Genomic DNA, 20065 nt, shown 5'->3' with positions numbered 1-20065 from the left:
GGACCTGGGATTCTCCGTGAACTACGCCAAATCCCACCTGGTGCCCGCGCAAGTCGCACTGTTTCTGGGAGCCAGGCTCGACACAGTGTCCCTTCTGGCCTCCCCGTCGGAGGAGAGGACCAGGACCATCTTGGGCAAGGTGCAACGGATGTTGGTGGCCGACGCGGCCAAAGTGAGGTCCATCAAGTCCCTCCTCGGGATGATGTCTTCCTGCATCTACCTCATTCCCATGTGCAGGCTCCGGATGCGCCCGTTGCAAGAATTCCTGGATGCGCGCTGGATCCAGACGACGGGCAGCTTCGAGGAAAGGATCAAGCTCGACGAGAGTTTCCGACGAGCGATACGGTGGTGGGGCACCCGCGCGCATTTGACGGCGGGCATGGACTTCCAGACCCCAGCCCACCAGGAGACCGTGACCACGGATGCCTCCCTGGAAGGGTGGGGAGCGCACACCGAAAATCTGCACGCAAGGGGACTCTGGCTCCCGACGGAGAAGTCCCTGCATATCAACGTCCTGGAGCTCCGTGCAGTGTTTTGGGCCCTCAGGTCCTTCCTTCCGTCCCTCAAGGGCAAGGTGGTGAGGATCTTCACCGACAACACCACCACCATGTTTTACATCAGGAAACAGGGCGGAACCAGGTCCCCAGCGCTGTCCAAGGAGGCGCAGGACCTGTGGCATTGGGCCGTTGCCCAAGGGATTTTTCTGGTGCCGTTTCATCTGGCAGGGATAAAAAACACCATCGCCGACTCACTCAGCAGGGAGCTGCGCTCGTGCCACGAGTGGGAACTATGGCAGGATCTGGTGGATCGCCTCTTCCGACGGTGGGGCACACCCCAGATCGACCTGTTCGCGACGGCGACGAACACCAAGTGCCGGAGGTTCGCCAGCAGGTTTCCCCAGACGAGGAGCATGGGCGATGCTTTCTCGTTCCCCTGGGAGGGCCTGTTCCTCTACGCGTTCCCTCCCTTGCCTCTGCTAATCCGGCTCGTCAACCAGCTCAAGAGGTCACGGTGCAGGATGATCCTCGTCGCACCTGCGTGGCCGAGGCAGATATGGTTCCCGGACCTTCTGGACTTGTCAGCGTCCCCGCCGATCAAGCTGCCGGCGGACGCGGATCTACTCTCCAGGGAAGGAGGCGCCATCCTCCACCACGACCCGAAGTCGCTGAACTTGCAGGCCTGGCTCCTGCAGCGCTAGAGTTTGGAGGATACGACATACCGGCCGATTGCAGAGAGGTTCTTGCAAAGGCCAGGGCGTCCTCGACTCTTAAAATGCTACGGACACAAATGGAAGAGGTTCTCTGTCTGGTGCCACGCACAGAAGATTAACCCTCTACGGATTACGGCCCCCCCAAGTACTGCCGTACCTGCTGACGCTGGCCAAAGCTGGTCTGGCACACGCGTCCATCAAGATTCATCTCCCGATACACCAGAACCACGGGGCGGACGTCCTTGTGGTCTCATCGTCTGGTGAAAGAGTTCATGAAGGGACTGTTCAGATCGTTCCCGCCGGTGAAGGCTCCGGCCCCGGCGTGGGAGCTCAACGTGGTGCTGACCAAGCTCATGGGACCTCCGTTCGAGCCTCTGCACTCGGCCCCGTTGAAGTTTCTATCGTGGAAAACAGCTTTTCTTGTGGCCATCACCTCCGCACGACGAGTGGGAGAGATCCAGGCCCTTTCCTGCAAGGCCCCGTACTTGACTTTCCACGACACGAGGGTAGTGCTCAGGACGCACCCCTCCTTCATGCCCAAGGTACCGTCGGACTTCCATCTCAACGAACCCTTGGTGTTACCTGTGTTCTTCCCGTCGCCTTTGTCGCCGGCTGAGAGGACTTTGCACTCGCTGGATGTAGCTAGAGCGCTGAAGTTCTACGTGGACCGCACGAAGGGTTTTCGGAAGACGTCACAACTCTTTGTGAACTTTGGACCTGTCAATCAGGGGAAGGCTCTCTCGAAGGCTTCCATTTCCAGATGGCTCTCCGGCTGTATCATGTACTGTCATCGGTTGGCAAACCGACCGCTGCCTGGCCGTCCGAGAGCCCATTCCACCAGAGCGATCGCAGCTACCACAGCGTTCCTTTCTGGTGTGCCCCTGCTGGACATATGCAGGGCTGCTACGTGGAGGTCGACGCACACCTTCACAAAGTTCTACTGCGTCGATCGGGATTCCAGGGAGGAGTCCAGGGTCGGCCAAGCAGTGCTGCGCAACCTGTTCGCCTGAGGTGAGCCTGGTGAGGAGGTAAGATGCTTAATGTTGAGTTTGATGTAATGCTTAATGTTGAGCCTTTGCCACCTCCCGTGGTTGTGCATGTGTGTACTGCTATGTATTCTTTATTCATGAGCATGTGAATCCATGCCAGTCCCCATGCTGGAGAAGGAACAAGTTACTTACCTGTAACTGTTGTTCTCCAGCATGGGTCTGGCATGGATTCACATGCGAACCCTCCCGCCTACCCCTCTGCGGCTCTTCACTTGGTCATACTGCCACTTCACGTGCTTCCAAATCTGAAGATGGCTGCCAGAGGCGGTGCTTAGGTAGAGGGCAGTCATTGGCTGTGGTCAGTATGACGCAGAGACCAGTGATTGGTTATTACTACGAAAGACAGATCAGAAACGAAACTGATACTGGTTTTTTCTTTACCGAGGATTCCCAGCCTGACGACGGGGAATATTCATGAGCATGTGAATCCATGCCAGACCCATGCTGGAGAACAACAGTTACAGGTAAGTAACTTGTTCCATATACTGACTCCAACCTCCTGTCCGGAAGGGGAGCGCCTAGAGGCATCAGATGGAGCCTTAAAAGTTTCCAGAGAACAGCTGCGCTGCGATAGGGATATCATAGATGAGGAACCTGTGGGAGCAACACCCACCAGAAAGAACATTACTGAGAAGTAAGTAATGTGTTCTTTTGCAGTATTTGTTCCAGAAATGTTACTGCTGTGCTTACTGTATAAAATGTGTCAAATTCAGCAATTCCTGGTTGGCAACCCGTGGCCATCTTTAGCTCTGCTCTCATGTAAAGCCACACATATCCCCACCAGGTGTGCAAATGTGTCCATGGTGTATTATTGCAACACAGGTTTGCTGTAAAAGAACGACGATAGCCAAAATACCTATTCAAGCTCAGGTCGCGATCCACCTAATTTTGACTTTCTTTTAATGTAAAATTTGTTCATTAACACAGTTAGCAAATACATTTTTGTAGCAAAAATAAAAAACTAGAAAGGACCCAAGTCACATGCCTGCAGCTCATGGCTTCATTTTGACAAGTGAGAAAGGATGTCCCCCTTTGGCTCCAGGAGCTCCCAAGCTCAAACAGGTAACAGATCATGTCATTACACTGTAGGTTCTTGGACATATGCCCCCTGTCAGCGGTTACATAGTAGAATTGACTGCAGCCTGATCATATGTTTGTTTTCATTCTTGTGCAAAAGCGTGAGCTCATTGGCGATGCGTGACCAATACATCTTCCAATGCAGGCTCCGTAGGTTTCCAAGGTATTTGGCAAAACATACACTGTGTATACTTTATTTTATGTTAAGCCACCAATTCCTGCCTGTGTTTATGTAACTTAGACAAACTTAGAAATACAGACATTCATTATCTCAATTGTGTGTGCTCTGTGCCTTTCGAAACAGTCATCACGTGCTATATAAATTACCCAAACTAGGGGGCACTTTATATTATTTTTATATGAAAATTGAGAGTGTAAACCTAAATATAATCTAATAATGTCGCAGCTTGAAATAATTTTACTTCAACTTTTTTCAAGCCAGTTCTTTTTTCTATGTACAACATTAACCTTTTGTATTTTCTAATAGATGCAAACAAGGGCCAAGGCACAGATGTTGCAAGCATTATGAAGATAATTGCATTTCGTATTGTATTAAGGTAAATGAAGTAATCCTTTTTTCAATATTTGACTTTGCATTTATTTAAAAATAATATTGAACTAAAAAAGTGGAGCCACTGTGGCTATGTCCTGGAAATTGTGCTTTTACGTCTATAAAGCACATGTTTTTGCTGCTCTTCATTTATTTCTTTTTCTTTATTGATCACTTATTAGGCGCGTATACAATTAGCAAAACTGTTTCAAAGTGCCCACAGGGCAAACAGGGTTGGGACAGGGGAGGTAGACAATGAATTACAGCAAACATACAAATTGCATTAATAGTACAAAACAATATGGAGAATAGAGGGGTAAGTGCTGAGTTGAGAGGAACGTAAGTGCAACCATCAATGTGTGGGTGAGCCCAAGTAAGTGCATTAGAAAGAATGACAGCAGCTGAGATGAGAGATGTGGGGAGTCAAGGCCACGAGGACACATAAGGGCCCTGCACATCAGTCACACTGCTGTGGGATTAGCAGGGAAGAGAGGAGGAGGAGGAGAAGGAGAATCCTACTGAACATGTTTCATACAATGAAAATTTAATGCATTTCAGAGGTAACCATTGGCATGTAACATTTTACTCTTTGTTTGCAAAATGGACATTGCTGTAACTACAATATATTTAATTATACGTTCTTCACTGCTTTCGGCTCAGGTATAAACTGACTGTCAAATAGCAGATGTAAAAAGTTTACTGGATTCATCACAAATTTCCCAGCACTGTCCTCCTCCCATGTCGCCAGGGGACGGCAGCAGCTACCTGATCCAGAACCTGAAGTAGGATCACATGTGAGGAGACAGTAGGAAAACCTTGCCCAACACCCTTTATATCAACCTCCCATTCTTGGTCCAAAAACGAGCATCCCCAAGAATACCTTGCTTAAAAGCTCCAAGAATGTTTTTTCCAAAAACCCCAAGAAAATCTTTTCCAGTTCTAATTCCTCTTCATATAGAACTGATCCTTCATGTAAAACTGATCCTTCATATGGCATCATTGAGAGGGGGTCTCCAAGTTCTGTGCACCACTTAATATCTGTGGACTCTGATAACCACTCAAGTACTGAGACGAGGAGGATGAAGGAAATGATGCAGAGCAACAAGAGCCTCAAGCTCAATGCACGTGCTAGTGATTTTGTGAAAGCACCTATGCACGGGACATTTAAAAATGGAAGCTCAGAAAGTGCCAGAGACTCAGGAGAAGACGTCACATGGCAGAGCGAAGGGGCTCGCCAGCAAAAAGGACAACAATCGTTGTGAGAAAAAGCAGGGCCAAAAAAACGCCAGGAACCATGATACGATTTCCTGGGCGTTTGGTAGCTGGAGGAAGCAGTGTTACCCTTACCGAAACTTGAAGGCGAGCAGGCGTGCAGCAGCGGAGCCATGGGAGAAGGCAGAGAGACGCCACGAGAATCCAGCGTGGAAGGCAAGCGGCAGAGCAGCACCGCATAAACATGAGAGGGACCGAAAACGCCTGGAAGAACCAGTGAGTCGGCCCAAGCGAAGTGGGGACCGTGGGGCGTTTCGGCAACCGCGCTAAACAATATTTGAATTTGTAACACCACGAAACCTGAAACGATAAGAAGATTGTTTGTAAATCGAATGGGCAGAATACCGGTGCAGTCCCTAAGAACACATGATTGCATGAGATGCCACTATGGGGAAAACCGAAGAGTGAAAGTTGAAAACATTTAAAACACTGACTCAAGGAAGAGATACCTAATTGTGAAAGTAAAGAGAGACTGTTAGAGACGAAAACAAGAAGTTCTGGCAGGTGAGTAAACCAGGCAAAGTGCAAGCATATGAAAATTCCAAGCAAGGTAGTATACCAGGGAATTGGAAGTGCTTGAGAAGTCCTGGCAAGAAAGTATAACAGGCAATTGGAAGTACTTAAGAAGTCCTGCCAGGGTAGTATACCAGGCAAACTGTGAACCTACAGGGAACTCCCAAAAAAAGGAATGTGCTACATGTGTGTAGGAAGGACAGTGAAAAGCCAGCACGTGAAAAGACTGGTACAGAGTGGAAGGACAGTGTCTGAGTGGTAGTGTGAAGCATAGTAGTGGTAGCGGGAGGAGAAGTGGTATTAGTGGGAACAAGGGTAGTAGTAGGGGGTAGGAGGAGTTGTAGTGGGAGGGAGGAGTGGCGGCAGTGGGAGAGGGGAGTGGCGGCAGTGGGAGAGAGGAGTGGCGGCAGTTTGAGGGAGGAGTGGCAGCAGTTTGAGGTAGGAGTGGCGGCAGTTTGAGGTAGGAGTGGCGGCAGTGGGAGGAGGAGTGGCGGCAGTGGGAGGAGGAGTGGCAGTAGTGTAACAACGGTAGTTACATAGTATTAAGAGATATCAGCAACGGGTGGAGGCAAACAAACAGGAGGGACAGAAGAGTGGGGATAGTATAGACTGATATGCAAATTGATATTTCTCCTCTGTGAGCTAAAACGTAGTTGTAGTTCCTCCTGAGTGGAACACATTCCATAGAACAGGCTATTTGACCCATGTGTGTACTCGGTAGAGGGGCCTCCCACACCTGTTGTAAACTTAGTAATCTTAAACTGTTTTGCAGCCACACCAAAGTGCCAGAGCAGCTTCGCCTTGGCTCTGTCATATCTTCACTGGCTCGCTCACAAGGCCCTTTCCACAATACCTTTTGTCTGCATGCCGCAAATACCATTTGGAACATTCATGTTATTTCAGGCGCATTTTATGTGATTATCCTGGTGTTTCCTCTGAAGACTTAAGGATTCAAAGACTGCAAGTGGCAGATGTTGGTGTCAGATCCGCACTGGCACTATATTAGGTGCCTATGGCTGGATCATGACACCAATGCAGGCAAGTCTTGCTAGCTGATATATCCTAACCCGATGGGGAGCTTGTGGCCAAGGTTTTTACTACACTATATAACAGTGAAAAAGTGGCATGACCCTTTCTCTACCACTGTGGCATAAACTACCACTAACCCAAATACTGCTTCTTGGACTGGTGCCAGGCTGCGTCAGCCATCTCAACTATTAATGTGGGCTGCTGGCTTGACCCACGGGAGGTGGAGGAAAAGAAGTGAAATGTTACTTCAAGGATGGATACCACCCTTCACACTTTGGTTGTCAAACATGCTATGAAATATTACATTGATAGAACAAAATCTTTCAGAAAGACTTGACAACTTTTCATTGTTCTTGGGCCTTTGAAAAAGGGATGCCCCATCTCAAAACAGGGCGTAGCAAGATTGATAACTGCTGCTATTATTTTATGCCATGAAAAGACTAACAGGCTTCTGGACAGCAACGTCCATTCTCATTCCTACGGGACAGTGGCAGTTTCTGCTGCCATGTGGGCAAGAGTTCCCCTGCAGGACATCTGTCTAGTGGCTACGTTGGCAGTTCCACACCACTTTACCAGGTTGTATTGCCTAGAAGCACAAACTAAGAGTGACTCTGGTGTGGGGCGAACAGTGCTGCAACATCTGTTCAAATAAAGTGAGCCTTTTCTCCCTATCACCTGTCAAAACTATGATATGGCTATTGCCTTAAATGCAAAGCATTTGTATCTGTGAAAGATCCAATGCTAGATAAGGAGTTACTTACTTTCCTGCATTGGCATCTTTCATAGATTCACATACGACCGCCACCAACCATCTGGCCCAGTTAGAATCTAAACATGGCGTCACAGGGTGAGACTGATCTCTTGACATTCCATTGAATAGTGGGCAAAATGAGGTAGATAGGCTGCATTAGTCAGTGCTTTTTCTTCGTCATAACAATGGCAAAATATGTAACCAACGATTCCCAGTCTGACGATTTGGGATTATTCAAAGCATGTGAATCTATGAAAGATACCAATGCTGGAGAACTGGAGTTACGGATAATGCCTATGTCCCCCCTCTTTCAAGTTCCTTTTCTAGTGCCATTTCTGATTGATAGACATTTGCTGTCCACTTAATGGACCACTACTAGTCCTTGTTGCATCATCATTGCCATACATCTGCCACAGCATCTATTTCACCACTGACAACAAGCCTTTTCCCAAGCAGCAGCTTTCCCATATATCCAGGAAGTGGCGAGTAGCATGTCTGCTCCCTCCCAGTCAATGCCCCTCTTTGGCTTTCTGCAGCCTCTTTTTTTAGTTCTGGACCAGTGGCTGTCTTTGTAAGCAGGCCTAGGATGTGTCTTTCACTGAACAGCATCTTTTGGGTTCCTTGATTGACTTTGCTTCCTGCAAGGTTTTGTTTCAAAGATTGCCTTATTTTTCTTCTTTGTCTGGCATTGGCCAGAATTGAATTGTTATGCATAAAGATTAACACTGTTCTCCAAGCAAGCAGGTCCTGATTTCCCACCTGATGGCAAGCCATCCGATTGGTGTCTTTGGTTCAGACCTTATGCTGCAGAGCTTTCCTTGTGCATTCACAGATTGACTCTTATGCGTTCAACAAACTCCCGCAGTTCACTTTACCTCTGCAGCTTAAGTTTGCTAAATGACTGCAGTTGACTTTGACGTCACGCTTGGAATTCTTTGCTCACTGTGTTTTTATTTTCACACTCTGTTAGAATTTTCTGAACATTTGTAATTCCTCTGTTCCCTGAAGTTAGACGCTCACAATCCCAGGGTATGCTGGGACTTGCCGACCCTGGTCATCCTTTTAGGTAATGGTAGCTCCAAAGGGAGATTTGGAGTACCACATATTTGAGGAGAGAACAAGCCCAGGGAAACACTCCATCCACCTTCTGAGGGACACGTCGGGTAGAGAACAGACAAACCTGGTCCCCTGTGGCTCTGCCACCTCATAAGAAATGTTTTGTAGTCCTCCAACCCGTCACATAATTCATAGCATTTCAAATATTAAAAGAGTAAGTTATGCACTTGTCCAAAGAATGCAAAGCCGCCCATACGTTATGAATCCAAGTGCCTCTGCAACCTTCTTGTGCATACATTAGAATAATAATGTCATCACCAGGAGCCTCACACCTCACCCAGCCCAGCTTGCAAATATTACAAAACTGCTGATAAGCACTTAATCCCATTCTCAGCAGTGAACATGCACATTTACAAAGACATGATGAATAAACTCAACAGCAATGCAGATTTCCTTTGGAAAGCATATTGTACTAGGTGCAATAGACAGTCTCTTTACAAACTGTTCCAATTCTCATCATAGTTAACCAAGTCAGTAGAGAGTAATTGTCCACCATCCTATTTGATTTGATCCACACTAGTGCTCTGCTTGAGCCTACATTCTTTTGATTATGCATTTCTGTACACGGTCGCAGTAGTCTCGAATTTGCCATTCAGTATGTTCAGTTAGATTTTGAGGCACTCTGTCATGCTCCTGGAGAAGTTGACTTTTTCTCAGCTGACCCTCGACACTGAATCTGTTGGTTGCTTCCACAACATCAGTCTGGCTTTAGAGCATCCAAATGCACAGAAACTGCTCTTCTGAACCTGCTCTCAAATCTTGAACCTAACACTCCCTCTGTCATTATTCTCTTTGACCTCTCCTCTGCCTTTGACTTTGTTAACCACAGCATCCTGGTCGTACACCTCCGTGACACCCTGGGAATCACAGGTCTGGCTCTGACGTGGTTAACCTCCTTTCTTTCCAACCTCCCATCCCAGGTGGAACTCAGAGCCTTTCTCTCTACTATCGCTCATTCAACCTGTGGCGTTGCCCAGGGATCTAACCTATCCCCCTGGTTCTTCAATGTCTACATGGCTTCCTTGGCACGTGTGATTGCTACTTTCACCTCTAACTTCCAGTGTTATGCGGATGACACACAACTCTCCTTCAGGCTACCCTCAGCCGCCTCCTCTTCCTTGCTCATATCGGACTGTCTGTCCATTATTCAGTCATGGTGTGCTGCAAACAACCTCTGTCTCAACGCCAGTAAGACTGAGATCATTCGCATTGGGACCCCTGCTCCCACTGTCCCACTTTTACTCTGGCCTACCCCCCTTGGCCCTGCGCCCACAACAAGCTGCAAGGCTAAAGACCTTGGGGTCATCTTGGACTCCACTCTCTCCTTCTCCTCTCACATTTTGGACATCTCTAAAAAGTCTAACTATCAGCTACACCTCCACAGAGGTACTCTAGCTTTTCTCACTTCCCCCAGCAGCTCACTGTCTCCAGAGCCCTGGTTCTCTCTAGGCTGGACTACTGAAACAGCCTTGTTCTCAATCTCCCTGCTTTTTGCTCTGCGCCCACTGCAACTCATCCTGAACAGAACCGCAAGACGTATCCTTGGCCTCAAGCGCAGGGACCTAATCTCTCTGGTGCTGAAATCTCTCCACTGGCTCCCTTTGGCTACAATGATCTACTTCAAGACCCTCTGCATTGTCCACAAGGCTTTCTGGGGCCTAGGACCTACCCATCTGCAACAATAGCTACCTAAATACTGTCCCTCCTGAGCTCTCCGCTCATCTACCTCCAACGTTCTGCAAGCAGAGATTTGTTGCGAGATCCTCATCTTCTCCAGGGGCCTCCTTCTGGAATAACCTCCCTGCCGCCCTCTGTCTTGAGCCTGACCTCCTTAAGTTCTGGAAACTTCTCAAGACCTTCCTCTTCTCCTCTTCCTTATCACTCCCTCTACCCTGTTAACCTATCTCTCTGCTCAACCCTCTCTCCCTCCTTTTCCATACAGCTTGCCAACTGGCCGCCTGGTGTACCTCAGAGTCTCACAGGTACCTGGCACGCAGCCAGTCCTCTCGCACTTGACTCCAGGCCCTGCACTCGCCTCATCATCACTGCACTTGGTCAGTGTCTCAAGAGAGTGGCATCTCTCTGCACTTACCCCAGCCTCCACCAACTGGGTGCATTTGGACCCCTCACGCCCCAGGACTTGCCCCCCTCCAACTCCCTCTCCCCTATAACTGTCTGTGCACTTGCGTGAACTGATTGCACCATGCCTGAAGATCGTCTGTCTGTTCCCCCTGTTGTATTCACTCCCTGCATTGTGGTGCCTTAATGCACTTGGAAAACTGCAGAATCGTCGTCAAACCTATTTGCTGTCATCTCCACTGTTAATTGTATTTTATGCACTTACTCTGCCTTTGCAGACTTGTATCATTGCAGAATTTCAAGGTCTCTGAACGACTGTTGTTTTCCTCTTGTTCCCCCCCTCCTTGAGCGCTTTGAAGCACTTGCCTTGTGTATAGGCGCTTTACAAATAAACATTACCATACCATACCATGCATGCCTTGTACATTACAGGTATAGACTGAGCCCTGGGTGAGGGAGGCAGTGTAGCTTGCTCTTGTTTGACAAAGACCACTTCTCCTCCTGGTTGGTGCTGTGTTTTGACAGGTGGTCTGTAGCTGTGTTTGTCACAAAATGTTCCAGCTTCCTGGCTAATTCTGGCCCTGGTAAAGGTTGCTGTATCGTCGTGGGATTACTATTGATCTATTCTGTTACCTTCTGCCAGCACCCACTCTAACATCCTATTTGGGGGATGCTGCCATTGTAGTGCTATTATGCTGTGTTACATTATTATTTGCCTGGTATGCTACTCAGTGCCTTCAAGCCTTGCATTTAGCTATGTGGTTGTGCTATTCTAGTCTATATTTGCCATGCTGTTTCAGGCATTGCATAGTCCTGCTTTCTTCGGTTTGGTATACTACACTAGATTCAGAGCAGGCCGGCTTTACATTGGAAAGTGCAAAGTGTGCACCACATGTAATCGGCCAGCGCAAGATGCAAGTCAAGTCCCCTTTTACCTAAACCTAACCTGGAGTGTTGTTGGAGGACCAATCGAGCATCACAGAACTCTGACGGACATTCCTCTCGTAATGGGTAATGATTGAGCATGTGACTGTTACTTAGCAATGGAGTCTATTCCCACAGACATTAACAGCCCCCCTCCCTTGCATCGGTGCTTTGAGGGCATTCCAGGGGGCAGTCCCTAAACTACCGTCCCTCAAACTTGATTTGGATTTCTACCTATAACTAAGAGGTATTGTTAAGTCTTCAACCACACCTGACACAAGGGGAGTTTTTGAAGTATTTCATATAAAATAAGAGGCTCTCCTGTTCCAACAGCTCCACTATCAGTCACTCACATAGCAGAAGATCCCTTCTTAAGTAATGCACAGAACCTGAAATGTTAACAGGTTCCCCTGGAGACAGGATGAACAATCCATTACAAACCCAGCATGAGTGTGCTCCCCCATCTGAACTGAATGTAAGCACACCATGTTACGCATAGCTGTAAATGCTCCCACAGCAGTTACATCCATATTAAAATGCAATGCCTAACCGGTATAAATTAAAATCTGGAAATGTGTACACTAAGCATGTGCCTAGCTGTACAGATCCCAGCAAGGAAGACAGGGTTCAGAATTTGCCATGGTCTCTGTTATGCCATTTGGTTGGTCCGGCCTACATATGGCCAAACCTGATGCGGGCACTGCCCGGAATAGGGGGTGCACATAGGTGATTTCAGCCCTCGTGAGGTGCTGGCTCCCATGCTCAGCTAACAATGCTCAGAGTTTGCGCAAAACAATTTGTGCACATACAGCACGCATTTCCCATGCACAGCTGCTCTTGGTGAATCTTGCAATGTGACCTTTATTTTCCCACTAATTCTTCCAACCATATTCACCATTTTATTCATCCATCCACTCATACATGTGTACCCACTCATCCATCCATCCATCCACTGATACAATCACTTTATTCAATTCATCCCTCTATTCAATTCATCCCTCTACCTATATAGCCATATTCAACAATTCATCTATCCAGCCAGCTATTTTATGATATGATATATGATATGGTATTTATAACACGCCTATACACAAGAGTTTCAAAGCTCAATGTGGCATGGGAGGGGGAACAGAGGGAAGACAGAGACAACGATCTTACTAAGCCAGATGACATTGAGATCACGCAAGGGAGGGGCTGAAAGGGAAAATGCGGAGGGGGAGGTGGAGGGGGCAGTGCAATACATAGGATCAACAGTAAAAAATAAATAAAATAAATAAAAACAATAGGTAAAAGTGTGTCCGATTGTGGCAAGTGCAGGGGTAAGTGCAGACATCAAGTGTCAAGAGCTGGTGGGGGACTGTAGGGATACAGAAACAGCCACCAAGTGCAGGGTTTGCCCGGGAGGCAGTTCAGGTGTGCAGCTGGCGGTGGAAGGGACCTGGGCCAGAGAACAGACGGTAGCCATGTGACCAGTACAGTTTCAGCCCGGAGTTCAGCAGGGGAGAGGAGGAGAGAAAGCAGAAGCAAAGAGGAAGGTCTTGAGGTGCTTCCAGAACCAGAGATGGTTCTCCTCAAGTTTCAGGGAGGAAGGGATGCTGTTCCCCGAGGGAGGCACCAGCCGAAGAAAGAGATCTGCCACCACACGTTGCTTGGAGAAGCAACTGACCCTGAGGGAGTTGGAGGCGGATGAGGGAAGAGCTTGAGAAGGAAGATATTTAGGATGAGAGAGTTGGAGGTATTAAAGCCCAGAAGGCCCTGTGGACAATGCAGAGGGTTTTGAACTTAATCCTCGCAGCCACTGGGAGCCAGTGCAGAGATTTCAGTCCTGGAGAGATGCGATTCCTGGGCTTGAGGCCAAGGACAATTCTTGCAGTTCTGTTCTGGATGAGTTGCAGAGGCCGGAGAGTAGAAGCAGGCAGATTTAGAAAGAGACTGTTGCAGTAGTCCAGCCTAGAGAGAACCAGAGCTCTGGAGACAGTGAGCTTCTGGGGGAAGGAGAGGAATGGAAGAATACCTCTCAGGAGGTGCAGCTGGAAGGAGAGGTGCCAAAGAAGGGCCAGGGAAAGAGCTGGATGCAGAGGGAGGAGGAGAGAAAGAGAGCGAGAGCAGGATGACCTGTGTTTTAGAGATGAAATAAGAAGCCAGGGCTGTGGAGAGGGCCATGGAGGGGGCAGGCGAGGTAGATACTGCAGCAGGATTGTCCAGCTCCTTGCAGATTTTAAAGAGTTCGGCAGAGTTGCTGGATGCCGCAGAGAGACAGACTTGGATGAGGGCTCTCTTCTTGGTGCGGACAGAGAGCCGGTATTGCCTTTGGAACAGGCAGCAGGCCAGTTTGTCAGAGGATGTACAGGAAGCACACCATTTCCTCTCAGCCACCCTGCACTTGCGCTTAAGGGGTGACGAGGTCTGAGTCATACCAGGAATTGCACTTGGGTTTGGGCTTCAAGCAGATCCTCATGACAAGGGCAAGAACATCAAGAGTATCAGATATAGCAGAGTGGCACATAGAAAGGGCTGTGTCAGGGTGTAAGGCAGCCGAAGGGAGAAGAGTGGGTCAGAAAGTGATGGCGAAAGCCTCAACTGACGCACGTTTCATTGGTCTGATAATTGAGAAGGTAGGTGGCAGTGCTGGAGTTGGCTTGGCCTGAGGGGTGGAGGGAGAGCTGGGAGGAAAGGAGAAAGTGATCACTCCAGGAGAGAGGAGTGGTGAGAGGGATAGAAAGGGGAAGGTCTGTATGAGCCACTCTTCTGTCCCTACACCAATATGTGGCTGCTCACCTTTTCACTCGGACTTACAGAAAAAAGCCAGCCCTATTGGCTTTGCAAATTGTTGCTTTTTTATCTGGTTGTGCAGCTGTCCACTTTGGCTGGGTTGACTGTTGCCCTCATAGAAAGAGACAGAGTCATTGAGTGAGACGTAGAGCGAAAATGAGCGCAGGGAGAGGGTTTGAGAGCGCTAAATCAAGGTATGATACAGCAGGTACAGCTAGCTTCTTATTTCTTTGCTTAATGAATACAAAGAACGTAATGTTGTATGTGCCGGCTATGTATTTGAAGTGAGTCGAAACTCAAGTATTTCCCAGTGCATGAACAATGAATATCTATATACACAGAATGTGGAGGTTGATTAATGGCAGATGCATAGACTGGGTAGGACCTGAGCGGGAAACGCCCACCCAAAATCTGTAAATGTCCCCTCAACAGTGTTGTGTGGGTATTTACAGATGTCACTGTGCAGGCTGAGCAGTAGGGGTCGCTCTGCGGCTCCTTCGTGCATGTCAGGAACCTCATTCAGCTGCCTGATTCCTGTCTGTGCAAGTGTGTACACGTGTATGGCAGGATTGTATGTATGTATGTAGGAATTAATGTATGCCTACTGGTGTCTGTAAGTCAATGTGTATAAATAAATGCAGTGTGAATGGTGTACATGGGTGCGAGTGAGCATGTGAATGAGAATGCTGTGTGAATGTTCTGGGTGCCCTTATTAATGACAGAGCACCTGTATGGTTGCGTGATAATAGGTGAATGTGTATAAAGGCCTGTGTGTTTGAATGCACGTGTGCCTTGATGTGTGTGTATGTCTGTGTATGCAAGGCTGGGGCTCAGGGAAGGCATTGGGTTGTTAATGACTCCAATCAAGCATTCCCAGTGCCTTGTCTGGGATTGCTCAAGGGAAGCCCTTATTTATATATTTTTATGACAAGTTATAATCTGGATGATGAACCCTCGTATAACGGCCCTCTCTTAGAATCCCCCCTGACCCCACTGAGCCAAGAAGTAGGGTTGTTTTGCAAATTGAAAAGGTTTATTTGAAAAACTAAACAATAGATATATATCACACTTGTATAATAAATTAATATTTGATATCACACTTAGACATATGACAGTGAGTGATCAACAATGGATGATGTGATACTAGCACACTGGTTTAATTACTTAGGAGTAGTATAGAGGATAAGGTAGCTGAGAATGCTTTATATGGTACAAGGAAATGCAAGGTGGAAAAGAAGCAACACAGGAATAAACTTGATATGATTTCAGCAAAACATAATATAATCACTTTTCCCCTTTTGGCAATTCACCCTCCCTCTATGCAATGTAAGGAGGTGGAAGTAACACACACAGTCTTCAGGAATACAATCACAGTACAATACGAATTCAGTTCCCCCCTAGCAAGCTTAGAGAAACAGGGATGATTTTAAACACAGGCAAAGTACTTTAAAGGTGGTATGCAAAGAAGGGAAAATATGCTAAAGATGATTTTAATTCCCTATAAGAGATTCAGGGTGAGTGATAGCTACTGTAAATTAGTTCAGGATCACTTTAGCAATGCTCTTTGAATGATTGTCAGGTTGCAAACGAATTTCAGCAAAGGAAACAAAAGACAAATATTTTTACACGTGGCTGAAATGAAGCAAAATGTCAAATCGCTGCAATTTAGTCGCGTGCATCGAGCGCAATTACGGAGGAAGTATAAGGAGTAGCAAGTCGGTTTAGAGCTTGTTGGAAAGCTTGGAATCTCAGCTTTAAAATCTTGCTTCTATCACAAACGGTTCAAGAGATACGGACGATTTTGTGGAGGTAGATTTTCAGAAATTAAATGTTAAAGTTTCAGAATGACAGATGACAGTTTTGCAGCTTTAAAGTCACAGAAGGACACACAATACTATGGTGTAGTTCTAGATAGGTTAAAATAGTTTGAATTAGATTATTTTAAACTAGGAGATTGGATTTGCACAGTTCTGGCTGAGTACTCACACTATATTTTGGACAGGAATGCGACTTCGTCACGGATCGGGTCAGGATTGGCTGCAGTTCTCTCACCACTGGGTACTGGTTCTGCGCACAGCAATTTGGGTCAGCTCTCAGCGATCGGGTCTGGGTCTGGTCTCTCTGGATCTCTGGTCTCTCTGGATAATTCTGCCTTCTGGGTCTGCTACCGGTTCTGGCAAAAGTTCTTGGCAAAGTATTCAAACAGCTCACCCGGCTGTTGAATAGTTTGCAAATGATTTGGAGGCCTGCTGAAAAAGGATTCAGCTTGTGGATTCAGGCCTCTCTGCTACAAGTTCTGGAGTTAAGTTCTGGTCTCTGGAGATTGATGGATTTGAAGTCTGGGGTCTCCCGGCAAAGCGTCCCGCAAGAAAGTGGAAAGTGAATGTTCCTGTCTGGCTTCCAGTGGCTCTTTTTATGTCTTTTGAAAGTGGGTATGTGCGTAGCATAACTGAGCCTGCCCCTCTCAACTTATCATTGGCCCAGTTCTCCTCTCTCCCTTGATTGGGGGAACTGATTTGTGAGTCAGAGTGATGAGGTAGGTTTATTGTCAGAGGATCCTCCCCTTGTCAAATTGCACACAAATCTATTTCTGATCCAAATACATATTTATCTATGTACCATTTTTCTAATATTATATGTCCAGTTAACATATTTTCTGCAGCACCAAACCATCCGATCTCTGTCTTTGTAAGATGTTGTGTCCTCTTTTGACAGAATTCTGCTCTTTTCATCCCGATAACGACCTCTAAACCTTTCCAGATTTTACACAAATGTGCACCAGGGATATGGGTTTCAGATGATAAAGTGTCAGATTTTTTACATGCATACATTTGGAGTAACAACCTTTTTTCTGCTACTATCCCCAAGAACATAACAGAGAGTCCTAACACCTCTTAAAATGTGCACAGAAAAATCACAAGAATGATATTATTTATATAATTTTTACAAGTCCGCACTATGAATTATCCATCTTTTTAAAATGATGCTCTGGCCCCAAAAGGGTGTGGTTTTCCAAAGCACATGGTGGAATTTCTGGTTTATCCACTTCCCCCAAGCTCAGCTTGCTCACAGATGCAGTGCCCCTCCCCGTTTCCTTCCAAGAGGAAGCCATTTACGACCCCCCTAATTTTACATTTGCCAAGGACAGTGCTTTGTTTAGTTTCCTGCAGTCCCCAGGTGCCACTCCCCTAATTCAATCAGAGAGGTGTCATCTCCTTTTGGCGGGGGCAGCAGAATGCAGCCAGACCTGGGAACACAGATGCTGATCAAGTTTCAACTCCTGTCGGGGGTAGTTGCCGGGCAGAATTCACTCTCTTCAAGCCAGGCTTCAGCCAAATGTCACTTTGGTTCCCAGTTTTCTACATTGAAACCAAACTTGCAATTTTTACACGTGCAGCTAGAACACTGATTCTAAGTTCAAAACTATGACATTTAAACAGTTGCAATCTGTGCGACACCCAAAAGTAGGTCACTCATTTATTCTAAACATTTCGATTTGAGTGGCTTTAAACCCAAATTCACTTGAGCTCTGACATCCCCAGCTATTTTCAATACATACATTAGACAATTACTTCCTTCAAGTCATTTCAGAATATAGTTTTACATTGTATCCACCTCTTAGTAAGTCTCTCTTTGGCCTGGTTTGGTTCATTTGTTCAGATTTACACAAGTGCCTGGTGGTTTTAAAACGCCGGCTTTCTGGTAGTGGTGAGCACCAGTATTGCATCCATTTTTGACGTTAATAACAACAGATTTTGAACAGCACCATATTCCTTAGCACTGATGGGTGGCAGGTCAGAGGACCATTTTGCTGTGCGCAAAGACTGCGCGGTTCTCCAGGATTCTGGCGCAAATGTGGGTTTTTCCGCCATCTTGGATTTTCTAAGCCCACAGCACCAAATGTTGTAGCATAATAACTTGAACGTGGGTCAAGACACCCAAAAGGGTTATTCACATTTTTTGCAAGTGTTATGACATGTTTTACTGCCATTATTTGGAGAAAGCCAAGTCAACTGGAGGGTTAGGAGGGTTGGGTGGGGGACGGTTCTACAGTGGAGTTGTCTGGGTACTACTGTGGTTTGAAATTTTGTACTTGCATTAAGGACAAAGGCAACATGAGTAGTGTTCTTACATGGGGAGGGGAGAGCATGTTTCCTTATTGTAGGATGGCATTGTATTCCTGGTGTCAAGGTCCAAGGCAATAAAATGAGTGTTCTTACAAGAGGGGAGGATTTGTTCGGCCCTTGAATCAATGATTTCTTACTGTGGCATGACACGTTTTACTTGCATCAGGTGGCAAATACAACATGAGTGTTCTTATATGGGGGAGGGGTGAAGCCAGCAAAGCCATGTTTTCTTACTGTAGCATGTTTTTTTTTAGTTGTACTTGCATTAAGGCAAATCCAACAGGATTATGCACTTATGTGGGGATGCTGCTATATATTGGAAGAGCCTTCATGAACAAGTGTTATAGTATCATATGGCATTATGGGCAAAGCAAGCATGAATATGTTCTTATATGGGAGTACTGGCATATATAGATGCACCAGCATGGACATGTATTTGTGACTAATCTACTTCCAGGGCACAAGTGGCCCAGGGATGAATATCAGTTTCTAAACCATCAATCAGACCCACACCTCTAGTACACCAGAAGGTATCTGACCAGATTGGAAACGCAAGCAAATTATAAACCTCCTTGTCCAATTTTGGCAATGTGTGCAAAGCTGCAGGCTTATCTCTGCAAGGTCGTAGATCGTTGGTTAGTTGCAACACAGCAAAGATACAATTATTTCTCAATGATAAAAGGGACTGTTCTGTCAAGGTTGTATAAACATATCTACTTTATTATTATCACAACACAGTTATAGCACACTGCAAAATACAACCCACCCTGTATAGGAATGCAGAGGACAGAAAGTTTCAAGAGGGAAAAGGGATGCATTCTGGATACAGACAGGAGGGTAGTCGGTAAAGTAATGAATCGTAATAGTTCAAGGATAGTTGGTTTCAGCACCAAGGGAGCAATGGGTCCTAAAATGCCACTAGGGGCCATCGGAGAAGGACCAGGGGGACAGAACCACAATGTACCTTGTGCATGTAGAACCTTTTGGTGCTTGAGATGGCTGAGTCGGTTTCAGGGCGCTTTGCAGCTCATGCGACAGAGTTCAAGACAGGAGACAGCTGCGGGGTATCAGGCGGCAGGCAGTTCGGCGAGCGAGTCTGGATTGGCGGCTGCAGGCTCGCCCACACGGCGGCTTGGGATCAGGAATCGTCTCAGTGCTGGTTGGTGTGTCTGGAGCACTGGTCAAGGTGTTTCGGAAAATGTTAGTGACTGCGGTGTGACAACAGTCAACAGTGCAGTCGGTTGCAGCTTGAGGGGCTTGACTGGCTGGAAAATGTCCTTTAAGGTGGACGCTGGTTAATGCTCGTGGATGCACTCCTCCTAGCTTCTTCACTGGGCTGGTCATCCTTTAACGCAGACTGGCGGCCCAAAGCTGAGAAGAGTGTTGCAGGCAACAGCCCGGTCCTGGCTTTGGTTCAGAGACTTTCTGGCACTTCCCACCTAGGAAGCTTGCTTACAGAGGCTAGCAGGGCACGCTGTGTGCTGGCTAGGCACCAGTTATGGAGCTGCTGGAGGGTGCTCTGGATTCAGTATCTCCCTCTGTTCCCTGGGAGATGTTTAGTGGAGGGATATTGCTTCCCTCTTTAGAAATCCTGGC

General features: G+C 47.0%; 1 protein-coding gene across 1 annotated transcript in view; it reads left to right on the top strand.

Moving 5' to 3' along the window:
* Positions 1 to 20065, top strand: part of TMEM135 (transmembrane protein 135) — a 2087148-nt gene that overhangs the window by 1796210 nt on the left and 270873 nt on the right. Inside the window, exon 9 of the mRNA XM_069639711.1 lies at positions 3824 to 3893. Within this exon, the coding sequence (XP_069495812.1) occupies positions 3824 to 3893 (70 nt within the window). The remainder of the gene's footprint in view (positions 1 to 3823; positions 3894 to 20065) is intronic.

Source organism: Ambystoma mexicanum, chromosome 7q (assembly GCF_040938575.1).
Source record: "Ambystoma mexicanum isolate Mex_15411 chromosome 7q, UKY_AmexF1_1, whole genome shotgun sequence".
NCBI classification, from domain to species: Eukaryota; Metazoa; Chordata; class Amphibia; order Caudata; family Ambystomatidae; genus Ambystoma; species Ambystoma mexicanum.
Note: the sequence above shows the minus strand (reverse complement) of the source record. Positions and strands in the feature narration are given on the sequence as shown.